At 45.3% G+C, this 24419-nt stretch overlaps 8 protein-coding genes across 8 annotated transcripts; 5 read left to right on the forward strand and 3 right to left on the reverse strand.

Moving 5' to 3' along the window:
• The first annotated feature begins 28 nt into the window (after window positions 1-28).
• Window positions 29-3116, forward strand: TrAFT101_010168 (uncharacterized protein). The gene is made up of 8 exons (XM_066128863.1): window positions 29-392; window positions 449-573; window positions 691-790; window positions 849-961; window positions 1031-1722; window positions 1783-2118; window positions 2171-2801; window positions 2862-3116. The coding sequence occupies exons 1-8, from the start codon at window positions 347-349 to the stop codon at window positions 2880-2882; spliced, it is 2064 nt and encodes a 687-aa protein (XP_065984988.1). The 5' UTR covers window positions 29-346; the 3' UTR covers window positions 2883-3116.
• A 263-nt stretch (window positions 3117-3379) lies between these two features.
• TrAFT101_010169 (uncharacterized protein) lies at window positions 3380-4684 on the forward strand (the record flags this gene model as incomplete). Its single annotated transcript, XM_024900115.1, has 2 exons — window positions 3380-3558; window positions 3616-4684. 2 exons carry the CDS (start codon window positions 3380-3382, stop codon window positions 4682-4684), a joined length of 1248 nt encoding a protein of 415 aa, XP_024760887.1.
• A 142-nt stretch (window positions 4685-4826) lies between these two features.
• TrAFT101_010170 (uncharacterized protein) lies at window positions 4827-6349 on the reverse strand. Its single transcript, XM_024909727.2, has one exon. The coding sequence runs from the start codon at window positions 6211-6213 to the stop codon at window positions 4897-4899; it is 1317 nt and encodes a 438-aa protein (XP_024760886.1). The 5' UTR covers window positions 6214-6349; the 3' UTR covers window positions 4827-4896.
• Window positions 6350-6782: 433 nt separating this feature from the next.
• On the forward strand, window positions 6783-8379 carry TrAFT101_010171 (uncharacterized protein). The gene has a single exon (XM_066128864.1). The coding sequence runs from the start codon at window positions 7345-7347 to the stop codon at window positions 8131-8133; it is 789 nt and encodes a 262-aa protein (XP_065984989.1). The 5' UTR covers window positions 6783-7344; the 3' UTR covers window positions 8134-8379.
• Window positions 8323-11152, reverse strand: TrAFT101_010172 (uncharacterized protein). Its single transcript, XM_066128865.1, has 4 exons — window positions 10535-11152; window positions 9476-10276; window positions 9229-9414; window positions 8323-9175 (listed from the first exon to the last, which is right to left on the reverse strand). Exons 2-4 carry the CDS (start codon window positions 10257-10259, stop codon window positions 8541-8543), a joined length of 1605 nt encoding a protein of 534 aa, XP_065984990.1. The 5' UTR covers window positions 10260-10276; window positions 10535-11152; the 3' UTR covers window positions 8323-8540.
• Window positions 11153-11652: 500 nt separating this feature from the next.
• Window positions 11653-15887, forward strand: TrAFT101_010173 (uncharacterized protein). The gene is made up of 3 exons (XM_024909726.2): window positions 11653-11940; window positions 11993-14814; window positions 14912-15887. Exons 1-2 carry the CDS (start codon window positions 11802-11804, stop codon window positions 13777-13779), a joined length of 1926 nt encoding a protein of 641 aa, XP_024760883.1. The 5' UTR covers window positions 11653-11801; the 3' UTR covers window positions 13780-14814; window positions 14912-15887.
• Window positions 14061-17258, reverse strand: TrAFT101_010174 (uncharacterized protein). The gene has a single exon (XM_024900063.2). The coding sequence runs from the start codon at window positions 17175-17177 to the stop codon at window positions 14172-14174; it is 3006 nt and encodes a 1001-aa protein (XP_024760882.2). The 5' UTR covers window positions 17178-17258; the 3' UTR covers window positions 14061-14171.
• A 463-nt stretch (window positions 17259-17721) lies between these two features.
• TrAFT101_010175 (uncharacterized protein) lies at window positions 17722-24176 on the forward strand. Its single transcript, XM_066128866.1, has one exon. The coding sequence runs from the start codon at window positions 17780-17782 to the stop codon at window positions 24170-24172; it is 6393 nt and encodes a 2130-aa protein (XP_065984991.1). The 5' UTR covers window positions 17722-17779; the 3' UTR covers window positions 24173-24176.
• The last annotated feature ends 243 nt before the right edge of the window (window positions 24177-24419 follow it).

The raw sequence follows: 24419 nt of genomic DNA on the forward strand, positions 1-24419 counted from the left end.
GGCCTTGTAATCAAACTGAATACCCATACAAATAAATTCAAATTCGATATCCACATTCCCATAGCCTATCTTCATTCAGTTAGGCAGCCGCTAAAACGCGCGAGTAGCTACCTAAACGTGAAGCTTGAAGCTTGAGATAACAGGTAACATGTCATTTGCCAACAATTAGCGCAGCTACATATTGGTTTAATTGCAGTGCGACTCTAATCCATTCTTTTTTGCCTCAGCGCACCATATATATAATATCTCTCATAGTGTCTGCGTCGCCGAGCTTTGTTCTTCAAGCAAGTGCGCGCCAGCTCCCACTTCAGCTACCCCGCCTCTCACGCCCCAGCAGTTTTGCGCCATGGCAGCTCAACCAGACGAGCAGACGGTTCCCCAGGATGGCACAGGTTCGAGACGACGAATTGCCAAACCATACTGCTGTTTGATCTAACTGGAGATACAGGCGTCGTCAAGCTAGACCCCTGGCTAGCCCCATTTAGCGATGCGCTGAAGCGGCGATATTCCAAGGCGCAGGATTGGATTAAAGTTATAAATGACAATGAAGGTGGCTTCGATAAGTTCTCGAAGGTATGGAAGCTCATCAGCGCCTTCAGTGCTTTTCCGTTCCTCCTCATCTTCTTCTGCTTTTCTCAAAGCAGGATAAAAAAACCGTTAAACATACAATTAACACCAAGGACTTTGCAGGGCACTGATATCTTCGGCTTCAATGTGGACGAGAAAAACAACATCATCTACCGCGAGTGGGCGCCCAACGCCGAGCAGGCGTACCTCATCGGTGATTTCAGTAAGCCTTTGCTATCTACTTGTAGCCTCGGCGATGCAATTGACACCAGTTCGTATAGATGGTTGGAACATGACGTCCCACCCAATGAAGAAGAACGAATTTGGCGTGTTTGAGATCATTGTTCCAGCCGAAAACGGCCAGAAGGCCATACCCCATAATTCTAAAATCAAGGTAGCTCACCAAACCAATCTTTCTGGGCCAGCTATCTTTGCTAACCGCCTCTCGAAAAAAAACAATCAGATCTCCCTCGTTCTCCCCGGAGGCCATCGAATTGATCGCCTGCCAGCATGGATCAAATATGTCACTCAAGACCTTTCTGTTTCGCCAGTATATGACGCTCGATTCTGGAACCCGGAGCCTGCAGAGAAGTATTCTTTCAAGCACCCGCGACCAAAAAGGCCTCAGAGCATCCGAGTGTATGAAGCTCACGTCGGAATTTCTTCTCCAGAGCAGCGCGTCACTACATATGACGAGTTCACCGACAATTTGCTTCCCAGAATTAAAGACCTCGGCTATAATGCTATCCAATTGATGGCTATTATGGAACATGCTTACTATGCTAGCTTCGGATACCAGGTCAACAGCTTTTTTGCTGCGAGCAGCCGCTATGGAACTCCTGAAGGTTTGAAAAGGCTTGTCGATACTGCCCATAAATTGGGCATCGTCGTACTCCTAGACGTGGTTCATAGCCATGCGTCAAAGAATGTACTTGATGGACTCAACCAATTTGATGGAACCGACCACCAGTACTTTCACAGTGGAGGAAAAGGTAACCACGACCTTTGGGATAGTAGACTCTTTAACTACGGCCATCACGAGGTGATGCGATTTCTACTGAGCAATCTACGATTTTGGATGGATGAGTATCACTTTGATGGCTTCCGCTTCGATGGCGTCACCAGTATGCTCTACCTACACCATGGAATTGGAACGTAGGTCAAGTATTTCTCTATCTCGTAAGCTGGGCAGTGTTAGCTAACCGATCGACTCAGTGGGTTTTCTGGCGGATACCATGAATACTTTGGACCTGATGTCGACGAGGAGGCGGTTGTATACCTGATGGTTGCCAACGAGATGCTACACTCACTCTATCCCGAGTGTGTAACTGTCGCCGAGGATGTGTCTGGAATGCCTGCTCTGTGTCTTCCTTTATCGCTCGGTGGCGTGGGTTTCGACTACCGCCTTGCCATGGCCATTCCCGATATGTGGATCAAGATTCTCAAGGAGCGCAAAGATGAACAGTGGGATCTTGCCAACATATGCTTCACTTTAACTAACAGACGTCATGGTGAAAAGACCATAGCATATTGTGAGAGTCATGATCAAGCGTATGTTATTCCAACTCAAGGATGAAAAATCGCGCTGACGTTTAGGCACCAGGCTTGTCGGAGACAAAACATTGATGATGCATCTATGCGATGCGCAATTATATGATAACATGACCACTCTAAAGCCTCTGACGCCTGTTATTGACCGTGGAATGGCGCTCCACAAGATGATTCGACTTCTTACACATGGATTGGGTGGTGAGGGCTACCTTAACTTTGAAGGTAACGAATTCGGTCATCCTGAATGGCTTGATTTCCCTCGAGCAGGAAACAACAACTCGTTTTGGTACGCTCGTCGGCAACTGAACCTCACGGAGGATCATCTCCTTCGATACAAATTCCTCAACACCTTTGACAAGTTGATGAACCACTGTGAAGAACGTTATGGCTGGCTCCACGCTCCCCAGGCCTACATCTCCTTGAAGCATGAAGGCGACAAGGTCATTGTATTCGAGAGAGCGGGACTTGTTTTTGTTTTCAATTTCCATACCCACGAAAGCTTCAAAGACTACCGCATTGGCGTTGACGTCCCTGGAACCTACAAGATAGTCCTGAACAGCGACTCAGAAGCGGTAGGCGGTCACAACAGGATCGATGAAAATACTCGCTTCTTTACAACGCCCATGGAGTGGAATGGACGGAAAAATTGGACTCATGTGTACATCCCATGCCGAACTGCTATAGTAAGTCTTCGTTATGATACCACCTTGCCTCCAAGATTCACGCTAACTCGAAAAAACTAGGTGTTGGCCTTGGCTGAGTGATCCAGGGGCCTGTGTAGTATGGCTAGGTAGTTTGTGATATTTCCAAATGTTATACCATATTGTGCTTATTTTAAAAATGCCACGCTTTAGGCTGCTTATCATAGCGTATGCCATGTGTAATTAGGTACTATTGCATGATGCAAGGGACGCTATTGCTAGCGATTTCTTGTAAACTAGAATTATGCCAGAAAGAATAATTAACTAGTCAACAAGAAGAGGGCATCCACCATGACGCAGCTTAATCAATATTTGATCTGATTGTTATAATAATTACTACGTACTCTAATTATTTTGATTCGACATACTGGAACTTGAGCCTCGTTTATGGAGACCTCCACAGTGCTGTCAAGATAGCTCCTCGGCGTTAGTGGGGTAAGAGGGGCAGTTTACCGGACGGCTGAATTGAAGTTTCGGCTTCAATTGTCTTTTCCCATCATTGGCACATACTATGGTTGTTCGATTAAACGTCTGATTTCTTATCTCAAGCCCCGATAGAAATGCTAGGCCGTCCTTATTCAGCCCAATGCGCCCTACCACGGGCCGGGCGCGTCGTTGGACGGCTGTTTTCTAATCCTCTATCACAACAGACTATTCGACGCCGGTCTGGCCCATATGGCTACACCCAGGCCAAGGCTCTTGTCTTCTCTCAGAATGGAGAGCCTTCTGACGTATTAAAGTGAGCATCGCCCATTGGAGGCTGAACTGGAGTAATCGCTCGGCTAACAACACCAAGGCTTCATACACACTCCATCTCTCCCTCGCTCTCCTCCAAATCCGTCCTACTGCGGGCTCTTGCGGCGCCCATCAACCCTGCAGATATAAACACCGTCCAGGGTACGTATGGCTCTCAGCCCAGCTTCACTTCCCTGATAGGAACGCCTAATCCGTCCGCTATCCCTGGAAATGAGGGTGTCTTCGAGGTTCTCGCAACGGGCGACCCGTCTTCCCCCATTCGCAAAGGAGATTGGGTGATACCGGCCGTGGCTCAGTTTGGCACATGGCGGACGCATGCCGTGGCAGAATTGGATGAAATATTAAAAATCAACAAGGAGGGGCTAAAGGCGACTCAGGCAGCGACCATCTCCGTCAACCCCGGCACAGCGTATCGCATCCTGAGAACATATGGCCCCAGTGCTGGAATAAGCAAGGGCCTCGCCATGCGGCCGCTTGAGGTGGGCAGCGGCGAGTGGTTTATCCAAAACGGAGCGAATTCCGGAGTGGGAAGAGCCGCCATACAGTTTGGAAAGCTCTGGGGACTCAGGAGCATCAACATCGTTCGGGAACGAAGCTCCCCCGAGGCGACTGAAGAATTAAAAAGAGAGCTTACGGATCTCGGCGCCGATGTAGTTGTGACGGAGGCACAGTTCCTGTCTCGGGAGTGGAAGGACCAGCTGGCGGAAATCACAAACAAAGGCCGCGAGCAGATTGGGCTTGGCCTGAATTGCGTCGGCGGCAAATCCGCCACTGCTCTCGCTCGCTCGCTTGGTGAGGGCGCTACTATGGTGTCGTACGGTGGCATGGCTAGGCAGCCAGTTGCTCTTCCTGTTGGATTGTTGATATTCAAAGACATTCGCTTCGTTGGCTTCTGGCTTACGCGATGGAACCAGCAGGACCCCACCGGGCGCAAACACATGACTGATTATATTGTTGACAGTATCCGCGAGGGTAAATTCAAAGACGTTCCTCTGGATGAAGTAGCGTGGAACTGGGAAACCGATGCTTCCACCTTGACAGGGGAGGTTCAAAAAGGCCTTCAAGGCTTCAGAAAGGGTAAAGGTATATTCGTGTTTGGCGATACATGAAGTAATATTCGGAAAAGACAAGCGTGAATGAAAAAGGCTGGCTTGATGAAATAGGACTTCTATGTAAGATGTAATTTAATGGACTGGAATGGAATTCACTGGTTTCAATAGAACGAAGAAATAATATTTGGTTTTAGGCAGGGGCAGCTTTCTTTTCTAGTTTAACCGTTTCTATTATATTACAATATTTACATACCAAACGCCTATTCTAGCTATGAAGATGTAACATCAATTCGCCATGACTGGACCAGTCCATCATCGCCTGTTGTAACCAGCATTTCTTCTTCTCCCCTCTTTGTTGAGCCCGCATCATATCGCCTACACCAGGTGATGTGATTGATCTCATATGGTCCATGAGCACTAGGCACTGTGGTCAAAAGCTGCCACTGTGGCCCGCCAGCAGCGGAGCTATTGTGACTCAAGCTTGCATTGCCATCCGAGTCTTTATCCGCGGAAACTGCCGGGGGGTCTGATGGAGCAGCTTCATCTTCTTTATATAAAGCAATAACACCATCACTCCCTGTGCTAGCAATGAGACCAGATTCGGCGCTCCATGTGGCTGAATATACGTCCTTGTCGTGCACCTTGGGGAGCACAGCCGTGCAATTCCACTGCTCTCTAAAAGACCTTCGCATCGTGCTTGGTATCCCACCTAGGCCCTGCGACATTGCTGAGCCGTCCCCATCAGCATTATCTTCCCCTTGTTCAAGCGTCCACACACGTATTGTCTCATCAGCGGAGAATGTCATGAGTCTAGGGAATCGATTGTCTCTCGGTTTTGGTTCCCATTCTACACCCCAGACAGTGCCTTCATGTCCTTGAAGAACAGCCACGCAAACCCATTCTCCATCTGAGTCCTCGCGCCAAATCCGAGCGGTGTTATCATAGCTGGCGCTGGCAAGGACATCGACGCTGTAATATCGCTGCCCAACACTGTTGCGTCCAGGCACATCAGGACACCAGGCTACGGCCTTGACATCTCCCTCATGCTCGTTGAGAACGGCAATCGTTTCCCAATCGTCCTCGGATTCGGAGCTGGCAATGTCCTCCCATATCCAAATGGACTTGTCGCGCGAGCAGGTCGCAAGGTAGTTGCCAGACGGATTAAACGCGCAGCACTTGACTTCGGAGTCATGTCCCTCCAGCACAAGGTTATAGTCCCATTCGCCAGCCTTGGCGGTTTCGTCACCTGCTGGGCCCCTTGACATGTCCTGGCCCAGGCCATCACCATCATCTTCACCACTGCTCTTATTCCAGCGCCAGACGCCGGCGGAAGAATCGAAGCTACCTGAGATAAGGCATAATTCATGCGGCGGTAGCGCAGGTTTCCAAGCAACGCTTCGGATGGATCGTGCGTGGCCGTCGGTTAAGGCGCTGTGGAAGGAGAGAGTCGATAGCGAGAAGACTGTGACATTCTTGCCGTGTGCGGTTGCGATTAGAGGGAGGCTAGGATGAGGTATCGACACCCAGGCACGCTCATGGAGATCAGGTTTGAGCGACTGCAGCTGGACTATTTGCGTAGAGGCCATGGCCGGGCCTATCAGGTCAGGAATATCCCTGGCTGCTCAAAAACTGGGTGGGAAAACAGCTCGCAAAGCAACCGCTGCCTCCGATTGAAAAAGGCAGTTATGCTATAGACAAGATAAGTAAGCAAGCGGTTCAGAAAAGGTGGGATGAAATGCCCCCCCCCCTGCGGTTGCTAAAACCCCGCCTCCCGCAGTATCATCCAATGAGGGGCAGATGATATCTAGCTTCTAAGCTTAAAGCAACGCATTGGATGTCTAGATTCCTCAAAATCACGCTCTTACAAGCCAATTTGGAATTACAGCAGGCTCGACATTTATATACGGCTATATAAGCAACTTTAAATTGTATTAGTCGGTAGCTTGGCTTTTGGACAGCTGAGATGCTCCGGTTACTGCTCAATTCGTAGATTTGCCTATTTCAGGCATGCAAGTAATACCTTGGCACAACCCCCCAATTATTGCAGAATCAGTGCGACCAGGATCTGACCAATACAATGAAGCTTGATATAAACTAGTCGCTACTGCCTAGGACGACGACCCTCTTGGCAGCCGCAGAGGGCACCATCTGGATTCGTAAATGGCCGAGATAAATGTACTTAAACAGATATATATATAGCAGACAAAAAGGGTGATTTACAGCAATATTTTCATAAATGCTATCTCTCCATAGCGTGGCCACGTCTCTGGCTACCTCAACCAGGGTATGGCGAGCCTTTTAGCTCTTCCATAATCAACCTCCTCGACATTGGCGACAAAATCCATCTGAGTGCAACATGCAAGTCGTACAGGAATCAACTGCTGCCCGAAAATTTCACTACAATACGATTCACCAGTGACGAGGTATCCGAAGCATCTGCATTGGCTGCCGTCGAGGCTTACGGCCAGTACACAAAAGCAATTGAATTCACTTGTCAATGCGACCATCAAGAGAGTCCAGCGCCAACGGAACCATCTCTGCCACCAACAGCTTGCGAGGTCTTGAAAGGTCTTTTGACACCAAACTTACACACAGTCAGACTCAAGTTTGATTTTAACCTCGATGATGATGAACCCGACGTCTATGTTTATTTTGACTTTGAGGAAAACGCCGACCAGGTTCGCTTTTATGAAAGATCATACAAGTGGCGAGCGCTTATGAATGAGACTTGGGAGGCCCTTGTGACCAATACTTCCATGAGGGAGCTTATCCTTAATGAGCTGCCTCCAAAACAGACGTCTGCGTATAGTACTGATGTCTTTCGCCAATTTCTTAGTCAACTCGAATCTGCAACTTTTCACATCTTTGGCGGGGAAGATTATGCAGGGTTGCGGCTTACTATAACATCAGGCGGTCAGGATTTTTTCGAACGCTTGGATGATTCATTTTTCCACCATATGAGGAGACTGAAGCATTTGCATATCCAGGCTTCAGATATTATCGGCAATGACTACTATATCCCGTTTCCTTTAAAGTCCGAGAGCCTCCCTCTTTTACAATCTCTTAAGCTGGAAAATTTCTTCATCAGCTCAGAGCTGGTTTCGTTTATACAAGGCCATGCTCAGGTCCTCAGATCTCTCCACTTAAATGAATGCTTCAGCGACGAATACCTATCCTGGGCCGAGTTTTTTGATCAAGTATACAAAGCGAAGCCTTCGCTTGCCGAGCTAGTATATGGACACAACAAGGCACCGTTTATGACAAAAGAAATAGAGCGGTGGGTGCGTGACAAGTCAGTTCTTCAGCGTGTCCGCCAGAGGCTGAAAGCATATGCAACACTAAATGTGTTTCGGCAAGGAGGTTTCGACCCAGATGAAGGTAGACTGTATTTTGAGGAAGATATAGACGTGATGCGATTTAACCAAGGCGATGATGAGAGGGCATATTTTCGTCTGATGGAACTAGTCAATGATAATAAGGCAGAGGCAAAGTTTGATTCCAGATAACTGCGACATCTAGTCAACAACTTCATAGGATGAAGCCAGCTGTTTCCTTTTTTGCGTATATTTGTCGGAGTCGCTTATGGCTGGTCATTCGCATTCTCACTGCCAACGTCGTCATATTTTCAATTAATTTGTAATATAATCAACCATATGGACTACATAATGCTTGAAATGAGCACAAACATAATCGGTCAGGGTCATCATTAATTTGATTTGTGGCTTACTCGGGTATCTATACTAATAAAAGATCCGTATGTCTAAATCCAGTCACTTGATGAATCGGCAATGCAATTGCTCATAATCCACTGAGGGAGTCATGAGCATATTTACAGATTGAACATAAATGATATTCATTTCTCATAGAGCAACTGCTTAGACAAGTTATGCCACCCACACAGCCGACCAGAGCCCTAAGTTTTTGCTCGCGGTGGAGGCAGCGGATCTACATGGGTGGCCACAGCACTTGAGTTGTGTCTGGGCGGTGCGTCTGAATAACTATCTTCATAATCGTCTTCATATCTGTCGCCAGAGTGTGTGGAACGGCTCTGTTCATTAGTCATGGCGGGCGAAATGTCGGTTGGCCGTGTAACATGAGGCTGGTCTGAGATATGGTCGTTCGCATTGCCACTTTTTGCGGACGCCTTGTTGTTTTTCTTCCCCTTTCTGCTTTTTGCTTTTGCCTTCTCTAACAATCGTTTTCGGTCTGCTTCCTCCTGGCGATGTCGACGGTCCTTTATTTCGTAATCTCGAATAAGAGTGCGGGGGGGTTCGCCAAATATGCGCTCGTACTCGCAGAATTCACAAATCCAGATCTCAGCCGAGTCTAATATGCTATGATAGTAGTTTTCTGTAGCAATTTGCCGTCGATGGCGTGCAGCTATGGCCAGTTCCCTCTCTAGATGGCTGCGAGTTTTTCGAGTAGAACTAGCAGGGTGTTTACTGACTTGCTTTGATGAGCTACCTTGTGCTAGACTGGGGCTAGGAGGAGGCGCAGCTGGTAAATTTTGTGACGACTGAGTTGACACACTTTGGCCTGTAGAGCGACCTGTGGAACGGTCAGTGCTGTAGTCGTAGGGAAGGGGGCATCTAGAAACCTACCTGGCCACTGTATAGCTCCGGGTGTTTGCGGTTCACAAGTGAATGTGAACTGAGTGGAAGCAGTCATTGCCTTGTATGCAGTCGCATGCGGCTGCAGGAGACTTCCATTCTCCTGTCCTTGGAAAGGTTCTTTCTCGGCAATAGCAATGGCATTAGATATAATACCACTTCCAGTTTGGCCTGCATCTAAGTCTATCAGCATACACCGTACGTTTGCGTACAACTAGATGTAATGAAAAGAACGTACCGGCCGGTGCCCACTGGGATGAAGTAGCCCTTGAACGGCCGGACCAGACATTGCTTCCATCTGACAAAGCTCGCAAGGGACTGCGTCCGTTATGAGATCGCCCAAGTCTCCCTCTGCCAGATCCAGATAATCCTTGGCTGCTTGAGACATAGGAGTTGTTTCCCGCAGTCGCAGCTGGGGCCAGCGATGTTTTATAACTGGATACTTCGGCCACCGGTGACCGAGCTCGCATGGAATTCGGTATCAATGACGCATTGGTATCGCCGTCCAAAGAAAGGCTGTTGTTTGCTAAGGAATCTCCAGTTGTGGGGATTTTCCGCTTCTTCTTGTTGTTGGTGTTTTCAAAAGACTCGTAGCCGTCCGCCGATGAAGCAACAGATGGTATCACTTGTAATTCCATCGTCTGGCGAAGAGGGTCTAACGCCGCAGAAGCTTGTATTACCACACTCTGGATTTTCGGCGACGATCCCATCATAAGAGTTTCTCGCAGCTCTTCCTTGAATACAGCTGCCATAACTGCCCCATTCCGTCGCAACGTAGAATTCCTTCTAGACTCATCACGATGAGGTTGAAGAGTGGGGCCAACTGATGCCAAAGCGGATATCCCGTTGTCGTCTCTCGTAGTATATGATGGATAGTAGAATAGAGGTATATGGTCGTGGATATTGGAGGGATACTTGATCGAGTTGGCTACCTCTGGGGATAACCTTTCCCGAAGTCGGCGTTTCGGCAGGGGCCGAATAGGCCGATCGGGAAATAATAACGACACGGCATCAGGAGACATTATACTAATTCGTTGTTCTAGTTATGCAGACGAATGAGTTTGTTAGCCTCAGAACGGTCAACAGGGTAGCGAGAACGGGGAATATGCAGTGGGGTAAAAGGGTAAATGCCCAGGTTGAGTGCTATCGCAGCTCCGAAAAAAACGTGGTAAAGCATTGTGATATCATATAGCGGGGCCCAAAAAGATATCAAGATAATGAGAAGATTGGGTTCGAGAACAGTCTACTCGTCCATAGTTGTCTGAGGAGTCAAAAGAATCGAGAAAAGCGCACCCACCACATATCGTACAAAAAGAAAGTCGTTAGGCTTTAGATATAATGACAGACGGCCGCGAGAACACTAAGTTGGGGTAGATAAAAGCAAGGTAAACCGTAGCCGCGTTTCTAGCGAGAGAAGAAGATGGCCAGCCAGCTTCGATAACTGCCACAGTCTTGAATTTGTGACCAAAGGCGCTGAATGTCGATATTTAGGAATGGGCAAATTCGACCGGGCGGGCGAATGTCCCTTTCAGAGAGAAAGACTGAATGATACGCTCGCAATATGTCGCACAAGATATTTAACCAGCAAATACAGTCCGACGTCGAAACCCCCCGCCCAGATACTAAATCATACGTGCGTTCAGAAGAAGAGACCTGGAGATTTCTCAGGATATCGGTTGCAGCAAGTCTGCCGGCACGGGCGCATGAGGAAACAGCCTTCGTGTTGGCAGGGGGCGGCCCCTAGCGTTGGACGAGTCGATTCCCAGAAGAGCTGAAATGACTAATATTCTCTAGAACAGTCCTCTTCGTGGAAAAGCAAGTGTATCAACGGGCGCAGCAGCACTGAACAGTAGGTAGTCGTAATTAATGAGCCGTTGATTGTCTTTTGTGGATTAGGAGAGGTATGGGAACCTAGATGGGACAGACAGCCACCCCACAGTTTGGTAAGCAAGGAGCAGTATTTGGATACCATACTCCGCACATCGATAATATCGTACTACGGGTTTATTATATATATTATATATAATAAAAATTAGAAGGTAATAACGTTGTTTAATTCATTAAAACGAAAATATAATATATTATTACATTAGTAATAATAATTAAATTAAATTATTATAATATATACATAAAGTATATATATATATATATATATATTTTAAATTAATTGAAATATTAAAAATTAATATTGTTATATTATTATACTAGTATAATATATATATATATATATTTAATTAATTGAAATATTAAAAATTAATATTGTTATTGTTATACTAGTATAATATATATATATATATATATTTGCTAGTTTATGCTTAAACAGAAAATATTCACGGTGTAATAGAATGCTTTAAACGAGCTAGGCCTTCCTTGCACTAAGTGCTCCCTTGTTTAGTTCAACACCATTACGGAGCGCCATCACCTTGCTTAGTACTTGCAGCACTCCACAGCGGGCACTGAACTGCAGCGAGCAGCCAAATTCCAGTGAAGATGCGATTGATGTAACTTGAAATTTCGATTAACAGACACTTTCGTTCTGCATCGACTCTCACAGCCGGGTTGCGATGGCCAGTCCAACGGGCCACACTCTTTTCAAGAAGAAAGAGGGCACCCTGTCCTTCAGCAGTGATCATGGAGCGATAACTTGGACACCAGCATCAGGAGGTCCTGCAACGGTCTCACTACCAATTACCAACATAACTAGTAATTCTTGTTTGAATTCTGGATATTAATAACTATAACTGACACTAGCCAGATCTTCAGCAAACCCCCGACAGCTCTCCGAAGGTTATGCTTAAAATATTCGAAAAGTCCGAGAGCGGAAACGACCCCGTCACATATTTATTCCATTTCAACACCCAGGAAGCTAAATCAGAGGCCCAAGCAGTCAAAGATCTACTTTCCCGACTTTTGGCTGATCTCAGAAGCACCGATGCAAATGTGTCCAAGCTAGGTGCTGCGACTGGAGCGCCTGCAAATGGCGATGGCTCAGCAAGCGCCTCTGCCACTCTAGGATCCTCCAATGGCATAAATTCACAATCAATGTCTCCAAAATGGTTCGATGATAACCAGCTGAAAATGAATATTGAGCTACAGCAATCTCTCATGAAAAAAGACAAGAGCCTGCATCAAACCTACATGAGCGCTATATCGACTAAGCCAGATTCAATGACCAGCGCCGCCTTCAACTCCCAATTCTGGTCCATGAGAATAAATCTGCTAAGAGCTCATGCTATTGAAATCAACCAGAAAAAGGGGGCATATAATGTTCTTTCTACTGTTAAACCTCGGACCGTTGACGGAGAATTAAAATTAAACATCAGCGTCGAGCAGGTCCAAATGATCTTTGCTCAGCATCCGTTAATCAAGCGAATTTACAATGAAACCGTACCGAGACTCTCTGAGGCCGAATTCTGGTCGCGATTCTTCCTCAGCAAGCTAGCCAAGAGACTCAAAGGGGAACGCGTCACCGATAACGACCCTGCAGATGCTATCTTCGACAAGTACAATGCTGATGGCAATACGTTTGATGCTCAAGCGAAAATTATGAGCCAACCTGTTCCTCACATAATCGACATTGAGGGTAATGAGGAGAACCAGGGAGGATTCAAAGGAGGCAACGCCAAGGATGTCGAGATGCGACCTCGAGCTAATATCCCCATTGTCAGGACGCTCAATAACTTGAGCGAGAAAATCATGGCAAATGTTCCTCCCTCGGATAGCACTGCCATTGATTCAAAGGGACTTTACGACACGTCCCGAGAACTAATTCTACGAGATTTAAGGGGAGAGGGGGAGGAACAACGGATCATGCTCAGTATCAAAGAGAGGAATAATTTTTTCTCATCAAAAGATTCCCCATCGCTAAAAAATAGAGATATCGTCGAGAATCAGCAGCCTAGCGAAATTCTTACCAAAATGCAAAATCTATATGCAGCCGGGAATGATAAGACTGGAGACAATGGGCTTCAAATTAACATAGAACTCGAGTTAGATAGTGATAGCGACAAAGAGACGAAGCCTGGGCTCAATACTGCTCGTGGTGCAATCAAAGAGGCAGAAAAGGATGTCATGGCTGGCATACACCAACAACGCTCCCAGAAATACGGAGGCGCCTCAGATGATACCTCTCCGATGGGAATTCCCCCCCAAATTTCCGACAAATCCGCTCTTACTCATGCCACAACCATTGAATTTCTTCACCAATTTTGGGATGGTTTTCTTTCTGGCGACCCTGACCGGGCGATGGAGGTCCAATATTTGGCTGAATCACTAGCAAGATCCACGACGCGCATCCAGGCTGTAGCTGACGAGGCTGAGGCCGAACGCGACATTATTATTCAGAAACGCAAGCAGGAGATCCGTAGCCACTTCGAGCGCACAGGGAAGAAAATCCGGTGGAAGCCAGACATGGTGGGCGGTGGTCGTGATGCTGTCTCCAAAATAATGCAGCCAACGTTGGATGCACTACGACGAGCACAGGACTCTTATTCCAAGGCATTAGGAGAAGAAAACATTCAAATATCGACGGAGAACACGTAAATTAACTCCGCGGTTTCTCACCTAGTGACCTCGTCAGAAGCTGGCATTCCATATGAATGGAAATAAGATTGAAGATGCCATAGGCCAATACGTGGGCTGCATATAGCATTTGGGCCCTACTGCTGACGAGGTTTGTAATTGTGCTCCATTTTACAAATTTTCGGTTTGCTTGTATGCTTGCCGCTCCAGCATTAAGAGCTGGATCCAGCCAAGTCACTTTGGCATCGTGCAACATCGCTGCCGAAACTACGAAATTTAATCTGTCAATCGAGCTTTAACAGAGTCCACATACATATCGCCGCAACAGCCCCTTGGGTATTATTTGGAGTTTTATATACTGTCAATACCCCGCATTAATATACTGATCTCATCGCCTTTAGATGGGTAATTTATCATCTGACAGGAGCATGGCGCTTATCATCAACAAATCCAAAACCCATGCTTGACTTGGTGGTGCTTCTTTTTCTGTTGCCATATTCCTCGTCAAATTTGCGTATTAGTTTGAGAGAGATCATATCCTCACTAATACTTGCAGGAATACTCTTCAGGGCCTTGTCGAAATGAGATTTCTGAAGGATTCGTCTTTCAAGATACTGGAATGGGGTAGACCCTTGGTGTTTGGCCGCAGCCTCATTTTCTTCTTCCACTGCAGCCATTGCAGCTGCAACACACATATTTTTGAGGTCAGATCCTGAGTAGTATGGAGTTCGTCGTGCATATTCATCCAACGATACAGAATCATCCAGAATCTCGTCTTTGAGTAATAGTTCTAAGATAGCCCGGCGATCTTTCTCAAGAGGAAGATCAACAAGAATCTTTCGTGGTAACCGCCGCAAGACAGCATCGTCCAAGTCAAAAGGGCGATTGGTCGCAACCATTATGAAAGCATTTGTCTCTTCCATACCATCCCACTCCTTGAGAAATTGATTGATATGCTCACGATGAGACGCCCGGTTAGCGAACATACTTCGACTAGCTAGTAAAGAATCTGCTTCATCGATAAAAACAACGCAGGGTGTCAGTTTTTTAGCCAAGGTAAAGACCGCGCGAATGAGTTTTTCACTCTCTCCAACCCATTTATCATTGATAGAGGCACCGCTGACTTCGAGCATATTCGCGCCGCTATCTTTAGCCACTGCCTTTGCGAGCATAGTTTTACCAGTTCCAGGAGGTCCGTACAAAAGGCATCCTGAAATCTTATCTTGCGCCAATACACCGTAGGAAAATGCATCTGGTCGCACGAGAGAGAGTGACGTGAGAAGTTTCAAGGCAGATATAGTTTCAGGTGGAGCATGAACATCTGCGAATGTCGTTCGAAGATTTTCTCGGTTAATTTGACCAGAAGCTATTCGTTTCTCATATTCATTCAATTTCATTGTGGCACGGCTATCCGTTGTGTTATGATCGTCCCTTGTAACGCCATTAAGTGTATCTCCCTCAACAGCATCTTCGTTGGAAAATGTATCTCCTGGCCACTGTTGTAGATGACCTAAGGCAAATCGTTCCAAGAAACCGGAGGGCGTGCTGCTACCGGTACTAGCTTTGTGACGTTCCTGCGACTTGAAGGCGCATGCTAGGTGATAAACTTCTGGTGCCGGGATAATTGAATCTTGAAGTATGGAATATCTGGGATTTGAGGAACGGAGAAATGATAAAACAGACTCAAACGTCAAGCCAGCTACCTGTGGCGATAATTCGGGATCTAACGCTCTTAACATGCGAGCAATGTTATTGACATTCTCAGCGACATAATCAGCTTTTTGTAGGTGGAATGGTTCTTGAGTTCGAACATTTCCTTTAGGTGCGGTATACTGTTCGATAAAATCTGGCTGAATGTGGCGAGTGACAACAAAATCGTTCGTGGCAAATTCTTTGACAGCGTTTCGATAGTCTTCCGACGGCTGTTCGCAGGAAGATGATCCAAATAAAGCGATTGGTAACCCTTGCTGCCAAGCAATATCAGCGAGGGCTCGCAGCCGGCTGATCAGCAGAGATCCCTCAATCGTCATGCTCAGTTCAACTATGTCGTGGATGTGAATTAACACCGGTCGTGTACGAGGCTGTGTAGATCCAGCGCCTGTGGATCGAATGATTTGATCCAATATTTTGTCAATCTTGAGATTTTCCCATTTACTAAAACTTTCATATTCTCCTTGACGTAATTTCTGAAGCTCTTCCACCACAGCTGAAGGGCTCGAACTACTCGTGGCGATTCCAACTTCCGCATCAGATTCTTCATCTTGGTTCTCCAGAGGTTTATCATCTCGACTTTGCGCGATTTTTCCACTCAATTCAGCGGCTCTAAACCCTAGCATTGAGAGGGGAGTGCGTGAATAAGCCCAATTCTGGCCCAAGTAATTGCCCACAAGCTCTGAGAGATCATACGCATCTAGATGAACTAGGTCCGCACCGCTATAGTGTGCAAAATGTCTGCCGATTGCTTCTGAGATGGATTTTCCTCCATATCCAAAGATCGAAAAGACTGTGATTGGCCTCTTACTCGTTTTGTAATCGAACGTTGGTGGTGGCGATGCGAACAGTTCGCGGTTAACCATCGTTCGTAAAGCAATAAACGTATCAGCAGGGAGGTCAGCGATGATATGTGGCAAAGCATAATTATATTGCTCCGCAAAGCCAAGTTGATCATCCAGAGAGATAGAGGCAGCAAGGGGAGAGTATTGATCATGGCGACCAGGTGTACTACTTTTAAGAACTTTAAGAACGTGAGACCACCAAAAAGGTCGCACTCCATAGGTATGTTCAAATTGACGGGTGGGGTATACGGCATCAATCAAACAATTGGATGATTCAATGATCATATCCCCAATCCGCACTGCTCGCGCTATGGTCTCCGGAGATTCCCATCTTCGATCATCCTGGTCTAAACGGGAATTTTCCAAGTCTATCGCGAGTTCGCCGCTTCGAACAAAGAGATGTCTTAGTGCTGTCTCAAAATATTTCTCCAGTCCCTCATATTTCTTTCTAAAGGATGGTCCTTGCTCAGCAACAGCTTGAAATAACTTTTCATGCCTTGCATCTTCCGCCAGCGCAATAGGAAGCTGTGGCCGTTCCTGGGCTGCGTAGAGTGATATATTATTTTGAAGAAACGTTTGCGGTAATTCAACTGGCGGCAGAGCAGTAACTTGTCTCTTTCGTTGCTGGCGTGTCCTTACAGGCCCCGTCGCATGCCCTCTCCAGCGCCCACCAGATGATTCTGTGCCGGTTTGGTTTTCAAGCTCGTCGTCATGATCCGCTGTATCTTCAACAGGTTTGGAGCCATTTCCTCCGCTGTGACTGCTTAATTGGACGGCGGACGAATGAATGGCTCGTGAAATACGTGATGATAGCCGTACAGCCAATGGAACCATTGGCAAGATTCCGACGGTCTGTGTATGCATCCGATCGAATGGCTAGCAAGGGATCAAGCACATAACTCACCGTCAGACATGAGTCCCTCCAGTAGCTGATTGAACTGGTGAACTATTAACGTGCCTGTTGGGACGTACTCGGAATTCCAATGCTATTGGGGAAAAAATTCACCAGTATTAATATACAACATATACAACACTTTTGTGAATTATATAAAAAATAGTTTTAAATAAATAATAATTTATATATAAATTAGGTATTTATTCAATTCTTATTTTAAGGGTTTATTAAGTAATTATATTGTATATAATAGAAAGTATATAATATAATATTGTAAAAATATACTATTATATAATAAGCTAATATATTATATATTTGTTAACTTTTATTATTAATAAAATTTAAATAATATATAATTTTAAGCATAATATTTTTATATAATATATTTAAAAATTATTAATTAAATTACCTTTTATAATATGCTATAATACAGTAAGGCTATTTTTAGCTTCAGCAGCACTTGGCACCCTAGAGATGCAAGTTCTCTATGACACCCTGGTGGGCCTTTCACCGTTAACAAAGACGCGATGCATTCACGTTTCTCGCCTTATGGAAGCAATGATTCTTGACAATGTCTGACTGGAGAGAGCGTGGTGAAGTAGCAGATTCTGAAGATGAGGGTGAATTCTTAAGCGATGATGAATCGCTGACCATTTCACCGACACAGCCTCCAACGAAGGCCTCCGTCTCTAAAAACCAATATGCAGAAAGTATATGGGATTTTCTTGGGTCTGATGATGACGAGCAGAGTTGCGCCTCTATATCAAAGACCTCCCCAATATCGTTGAGGCCAGACCTACAAGGAGAGTACCAGCTTTTAACCACTTTATCATCTCGAACAGAAAATCAGAATCAGGTACAACCGCCGCTTCTGAAGAATGCTGGAACAAATCCCCCATCTACTGCCAACGAGGTTGCCTCTCGCAACAGCCAGAGTGCATTGGACGCCCCCAGCCCTAGGCTCAGACGTACAATAACAGCCCAAAATGATGGCGTCACCGCATCTAGCTCATCGCCATCGACGTCGCAGAATAATACAGCGATCGCTCAGTTAAGCGAGGTTAGCCAGCATAATGCTCATTGGGAAGCCACAGTGGCTGCGTCGTCCCGTTATACTCATTCTTTGCGACAAAGAAAACCGCAACAGCAATATCCCTATTCTTATGATTACGTGTACCATAGAAAATTCTTCCCACAACTTGGAGTTAAACCCATGAAAATGCGAACGGACATGGGAGGGAGATACCAACCAGCAAAAGCTTTGCCAGATGACAATTTTGATCAGTACAGCCCAAGTGATGATTTGCCACCAGGGACCGATAGAACGGACGACGACAGTTTTGCAGCTACCCAGAGCGAACATGGAGAATTAGATATAGCTACAGCCTCTTTGAACCTATCACGGTCGTATAAACAATCGGCTGCCAACAGCTTAACTAGCTCAGCAACCGATACTGTTGGTGGGAATGCTTTCGACCAGGATTTGCCAGGCCTAGATGAGCTACTCAATGAATACTCACCTGCTAGCGAACATAATATAGCGAGGTATAAAACGTCCCAAGGGTTGCCACTCACTCAGAAAGCCAGAAGGCGAGATATTATTTATAGCGATTCACCAGAACCAATGACTGCCATCTCTCGAATATCGATTTCTCCCACTCCCCCCTCAAAGTCTCCAGAATTAGATACACAGCAGATTCCACACTCAGATCCCAATATTGCCATTTACTGGGGTGACTCTTTTACAGGATTGCTACCGAGGCCTTTAGCTTCTGCAACCCCATTAGAAGCGTCCTCTCAGGAGCTAAACACTCAAGATGAGCATGACCATCAAGGGTACAGCGAAGAACCCGAGACTAGCGATAAAGGTGAAAACGGCACGCATCAGCTGGTAACCACATATCGGCGCCGCATTAAAGGCGTTCTTCCCGCCTCTTGGTTGAGACTAGACCAGCAGCTGAGTAAAAATAACGATCGCCAAGGCCCCAAGAAGAAGCCGCAGCATCGGCTTCCTAATGCGCAGCAACGTGGAATAGCCCTAAAAAAGAAGTCAGTCCCTGATTCCACCGCTTTCAGCATTCTTCCAATTGAACCGGATGAAGGATCTCTTGGAGATTATACAACAGATGACACATCTGAACATCATGCTGAGAGATCCGCCTCACCTATTCCTAGTCAAGAAATCGACCAGGTCGATGACAGTCCAGTGATTGTTGGCAGTAAGCGTCAGCTCCAGCTTCCTAAGACACCGGTATCGAACAGAAAACGAACCAAATTGTCAAACGGATCTCGGACTAAATCCGTTCAGACTCGTCGAAGGCAAAAGACTATTGATGGCTTTCTTCTCTCTCAACCCGATATGTTGCCTGAATCGGCGATCATTGGTCAATTCTCGAACAATGCTCTACAGAAGTCAAACAATAAACATGGAAAGTCATTTGGCAGGCGAAAACGCCCTATAAAATCTATTCCCTTGTTGAGTATTCTTGACACAATAGAGCCAGGCGCCCCCAGGTTTATACGTATTGCTGCACGCTCTGCTAAGCAAACACTGAGTCAGGGGCGTAGCAATGTGCATAAAAAAGTCATCATGCTTGCTACAAGGCAAGACCAAGTAGACGCTATGTCTGTTCTGGAAAAATGGAAATCAGGTACAATTCAACAACGAGCATCAGTATCGACAGCCGGCAAGTATAAACGAATGCAACGCCAGAGAGCAAACATGCCCCAGGAATATTCAAATAGTGGATTCACTTCAAAGCTAAACTTCAGCACACTGAGGAATTCTTCCCGCAGGTTGGTCAAGTATCTCGACGATAACGGCTCGGCTGGCTACAGACGAAGTGATTCGTATCAAGGTAGCAACACGGAGCTTACGCCTAATATGGGTGAGATGAGTTCTCTGCCTTTAACTTCACCTGTTTCCCGGATGGCTCAGTTGGAGGTGGACGAAAGAGCGAGGAGATCCATATTGTCATTCAATTACAGGAAAGGGACTCTGGATCATATTTTCAGAACTCAAAAACAAAAAGGGCCTAATTGGCGCTTGACTGGAAATGTCAATGCCATAGCTACAAGCTCAATGTACACAAATCTCACCAGAGCAGCGGATATAACGCTAGAAGTATCCCAAGAACCAGAGCACACTCGATCGAGGCCACTCCGGTGTCGAAAAAGCATCAAACCTTGCCGAATTGATATCAAAGCACCTCAATATACCCATGCCAATGATCCCCTTCCTACACATTCCTCTGTTGTCGACACCGAATCTCTCCCCGAAAAGAGCAAGCTCTACGGTCTGGCGCCGTATGGTATCCGATATACTAGCCATTTTGAGATATTTCCTCTCATTCCCGACGTCCGATTTCATGAATCAACCTTACTTGGTAGCGGCATTTTAAATAGATTATGGATGAGAGATTCGCATTTGGAAATACCCAATCGTGAAACACAAATTTCAGTCAGATTTGGCGATCAAGTCTTTGACTGGAGCTCCTGGAACGAGAAAGTATCCTCTGAGATTGGAATTTTATTTGATTCAATAGCTGAGCGATTAGAAGACAGCCAGGGATCCAATCTACATGATGATAACAGTGCTATCAATGCTATTCATTCTACCTTAGAATATACGAGGGATGCTCTAGGTTCAGCGAGATCTGACTCACCAATTTCCCTCATATCACGGCTGCAAGAAGTTTTTCACAGTTTCGCTGCGCGAATAGAGACAGGGCTAGACCGATCCTTGATTAACTACATCAAAGACGGTAACCTTATCTTGAAAATGCTCGATAGGGTCTTGTTAACAACTTCCCTATTGTTAAATCGTTGTCAAAAAGTTCCACAGTTAGCAGACGAGCAACCCGCTGTGGAAGAATTGCTACTGTCGCTATCGCAATTGATGATTTCGATACTTCTCCGCAGCGGTCTTAACCCAGTCAAACAGATTTACAACGACTTTGGCCAACTCAATCGTCGCGATCGCACGTTAAGAGAAAGCGCCGTTGCAGTACATTCATGGGCTCTGTTATTTCAAATGTTTAAGCACATAAGCCCACAACAACTCTCTTTCTGGGGCGTATTGGAGAGAGTTATACTACAACCTCAAGTTCTCTCCGGTACAGATGCCCTTGCATTTGAAGTTGTGTGGGAGACTATGTTCACCCTCCTTCCGCTATCTAAATTTGATAACACTGGGAGAATAGCTACAGAAGAACCATATAATTTAAGAGCTGAAGGATGGGGGATTCCTCAAAAACTTATCCGGCGGGTGTTTCAATTGTATCAAGACAATAATCACCAGGCTGCGAGCTTCAACAGCTACTGTCGAGCTCTTGTTTCACGGTGCCATTACCTGGTTCAGCAATGGGGTTGGTGTCATAGCGCGCCCATTGTCGGCGTTATATTTGATTTCTTTGGATCCCAAAAGCTTGCTCATCTCCGCAATGAAGAAGTCTATCGATCTCCACAATTCATGAACAATCTATCTGGTACGCCAATGCTTGAGATTGAGGCGGATGACTGCTGCTTTCACATATTTCTCAAACTTCTTGCCGTAAGCATAAAAAAACTCCGACAATTCGGCTCTGAGAAGGATATTCGTAACCTAGTAACCCGAACAATACCAAATCATAGCCGCTTGTACCTCAAGGAACATAAAATCCTTGAGCGAGATTTGGCAGCTTTAAGAAACCATCATGACCTCATTGGCACGCTCTTCTGGGCAGCACCATCCAGCGTTCGGCCTCAAGTAACTCTTATTGAAGGACTTATTACTCCTGCTAGTTCTCATAAGGAAGCGTGCTTGATAAATATTAGGGCATGGGCCCAGCTTGCGAGCTTTATTGTTTCATCCGGCGAAGCTAAAAAATCTTTTGAGCCCTTCCGAGAATGGAGACACACATTCTTCCAACAGACGATAACACAATTCGATGGCATCGCAGCAGAAATCCATCAACAGTATCTAGCTCTGTCCAAAGACGCGGATCAGTGCATTACACAGGATGATGTTGAGGCTATGATCTCACAGAATAAGGCTGCTGTGGTGGAGATTCTCCATCTATCATTCACGTCTTCAGCAAATGTAATGAGAGAAGCTCTAGATTTAGAGGCGGCGACGTACTGCTTAAATACGCCTCACTTGGAACGGATATTTCAATATTTCACACAGCCACTACCCGAACTTGACTGGTCGATTCTTCGAGTAGCATTAACCATCTTAGACATATTCGTGTCCAAAATCGAAGAATTTAAAAACAGCCAGGAGAGCCAGCAGAGCGAGAGTCAAATTTTAAACTATGCACAAGCGGATGATGCGTTCTTGATCTTAGAGCAGGATGTTTCTCGGACTTACTTTGCAATGGCACGCTGCATATTGTCATTTCCAACAGAAATGTCCGATCAGCCAGTGGCATATATAACCGATAAGACCTCCTGCGTTAGGCAGGTCATTACATTATCCGCGAGAATGGGGATAGGCTTCATTAATTGTGGCTTGTTGAAATTTTCAGATATGTTTCAGCCTGGAAAGTTCTGCCTTTTTAGCGACCAACAGCATCTACTAGACCCATCTCAACGGCAATCTTTTATATCATTCACATCCACGCTTCTGGAGCACGGGTTTGATGATTTCTCTGACGCTGGCTTCACCGCATCTGAAGTATGGGTATTAGCATTAATCACGCCTCTTAAATATCTGAAGTGTGAAAGCCTTTTTACTTTACAACGCTATTGTTTTGCTAAAGGCATTGTGCCCGATAACATCATTAACTCAACAACTCAGCCTAGCTACAAAACAAATAAACAGCTATTCGACCTCACAATTTCGTCATTGCGCAAATTTACTCGCAGCTTGGAACCTAGCACTGGACGATCCCTCTCTAAAACACTTGAGCTTGCAATGAAGCTGATGCGAAACGACTTGGGTGTCATGTATACAGATGCTTCTCAGCACCAGAACTACGTTGTATTCGTCCAGGGTATAATATCGTCAATTAGGGCGCATGGATCAGGTTTATGCATGGTGGATAACTTTTTCCTTCAAGTCAGCAAAGAGTATTCACCACCTATTCAAGACCCCCAGCTCCAGATTGCAAGTATGCTATCGTATGGCATCCTGATAGAAGAAGGGGAAGAAGCTAGGGGAGCTAAGCAGCTATTCTTCCTATTACTTAGCAATTTTAAACACGCATTGGCAAATGGGAAACCCATAGAGGACGCCAGAATGCTTCGGAAAGGAATGAAGCATAAAAGTATACTAGCCTTTGTCCTGGGGAAGATGCTACCAGCTATTATTCGTGTCTCATTTACGCTGAGCTCTTGCTTTCCTCTGCTAGACGTCTACGCAACGGCTTTTCGCTTACTTTTAACGGGACGAATATTATCACAGCAGCTTGATGAAAGTGACCTTTCTCATGTAAGCGTTACATTACGGGCCGTTGTAGAAGGAATGAGACAAATGCGTCTTGGTAATGAGGTTTCATCTGGCCCACGGATTCATATTTTAAGACAGGTGATGAGCATCCTAAACTTGCTATGGCCATCGCTATTGATTGCCAATGCACAGTGGCCTCATAACCCATGGCTCATTGACATAGCTTGCTCACTTGGCGATATTGCTTCCTTTGCGGAAGTCGCTGAACAGTACCTTCGTGATTTAACTGAGATGGGACATGATTCACTTGATACTGATCTACTATTTGAGGGTCTCAAGGTCGAAAATTCGCTGAGCTTTAACACACATGTTGAGTATTTCACAGATTGTATAAAGGAGGATATAGAGAGAAACTGGACAATCGATTCACAGCGAATCATAATACACATACCGCTAAGAGCTAAAGGACAAAGCGAACAAGGGGGAAATGGGATATTGAATCCAAGCTGGGTGAAAAAAGAAATAATATGTTATATATATAATGAAATTAGGGAATGGAATAATTGGTGGCTTAAGCTAGATATAAAAAAATAAAAATATAAATAATAGAATAGAATTATAATAAAAATAAATAAATAAATAAATAATAAAATAAATAAATATTATAAAAAAATTAATAATATATAAAATATTTATTTATATTTATTAAATTAAATACTTTTTTCTATATTATTTTATATAAATAAAAACTAAATAATATAATATAAATATATATTTTTTTTAAAAAAAATTAATATTTTTAAATATATATATTATATTTAATATTAAATTAAAGAATAAT

This window comes from Trichoderma asperellum, chromosome 6, assembly GCF_020647865.1.
Source record: "Trichoderma asperellum chromosome 6, complete sequence".
Classification (NCBI taxonomy): Eukaryota; Fungi; Ascomycota; class Sordariomycetes; order Hypocreales; family Hypocreaceae; genus Trichoderma; species Trichoderma asperellum.

Bases quoted from the DNA above. Each gene is read 5' to 3' on its own strand.
- TrAFT101_010168 (XM_066128863.1), top strand. From the start codon at position 347: ATGGCAGCTCAACCAGACGAGCAGACGGTTCCCCAGGATGGCACAG. The intron at 393-448 runs GTTCGAGACGAC...CTGGAGATACAG, and splicing joins GGTTCCCCAGGATGGCACAG to GCGTCGTCAAGCTAGACCCC. The intron at 962-1,030 runs GTAGCTCACCAA...AAAAACAATCAG, and splicing joins CCCATAATTCTAAAATCAAG to ATCTCCCTCGTTCTCCCCGG.
- TrAFT101_010174 (XM_024900063.2), bottom strand. From the start codon at position 17,177: ATGCATACACAGACCGTCGGAATCTTGCCAATGGTTCCATTGGCTGTA.
- TrAFT101_010170 (XM_024909727.2), bottom strand. From the start codon at position 6,213: ATGGCCTCTACGCAAATAGTCCAGCTGCAGTCGCTCAAACCTGATCTC.
- TrAFT101_010172 (XM_066128865.1), bottom strand. From the start codon at position 10,259: ATGTCTCCTGATGCCGTGTCGTTATTATTTCCCGATCGGCCTATTCGG. The intron at 9,415-9,475 runs GTACGTTCTTTT...TGATAGACTTAG, and splicing joins ATCCCAGTGGGCACCGGCCG to ATGCAGGCCAAACTGGAAGT. The intron at 9,176-9,228 runs GTAGGTTTCTAG...ACCGTTCCACAG, and splicing joins CGGAGCTATACAGTGGCCAG to GTCGCTCTACAGGCCAAAGT.
- TrAFT101_010175 (XM_066128866.1), top strand. From the start codon at position 17,780: ATGTCTGACTGGAGAGAGCGTGGTGAAGTAGCAGATTCTGAAGATGAG.
- TrAFT101_010173 (XM_024909726.2), top strand. From the start codon at position 11,802: ATGGCCAGTCCAACGGGCCACACTCTTTTCAAGAAGAAAGAGGGCACC. The intron at 11,941-11,992 runs GTAATTCTTGTT...GACACTAGCCAG, and splicing joins ACCAATTACCAACATAACTA to ATCTTCAGCAAACCCCCGAC.
- TrAFT101_010171 (XM_066128864.1), top strand. From the start codon at position 7,345: ATGAATGAGACTTGGGAGGCCCTTGTGACCAATACTTCCATGAGGGAG.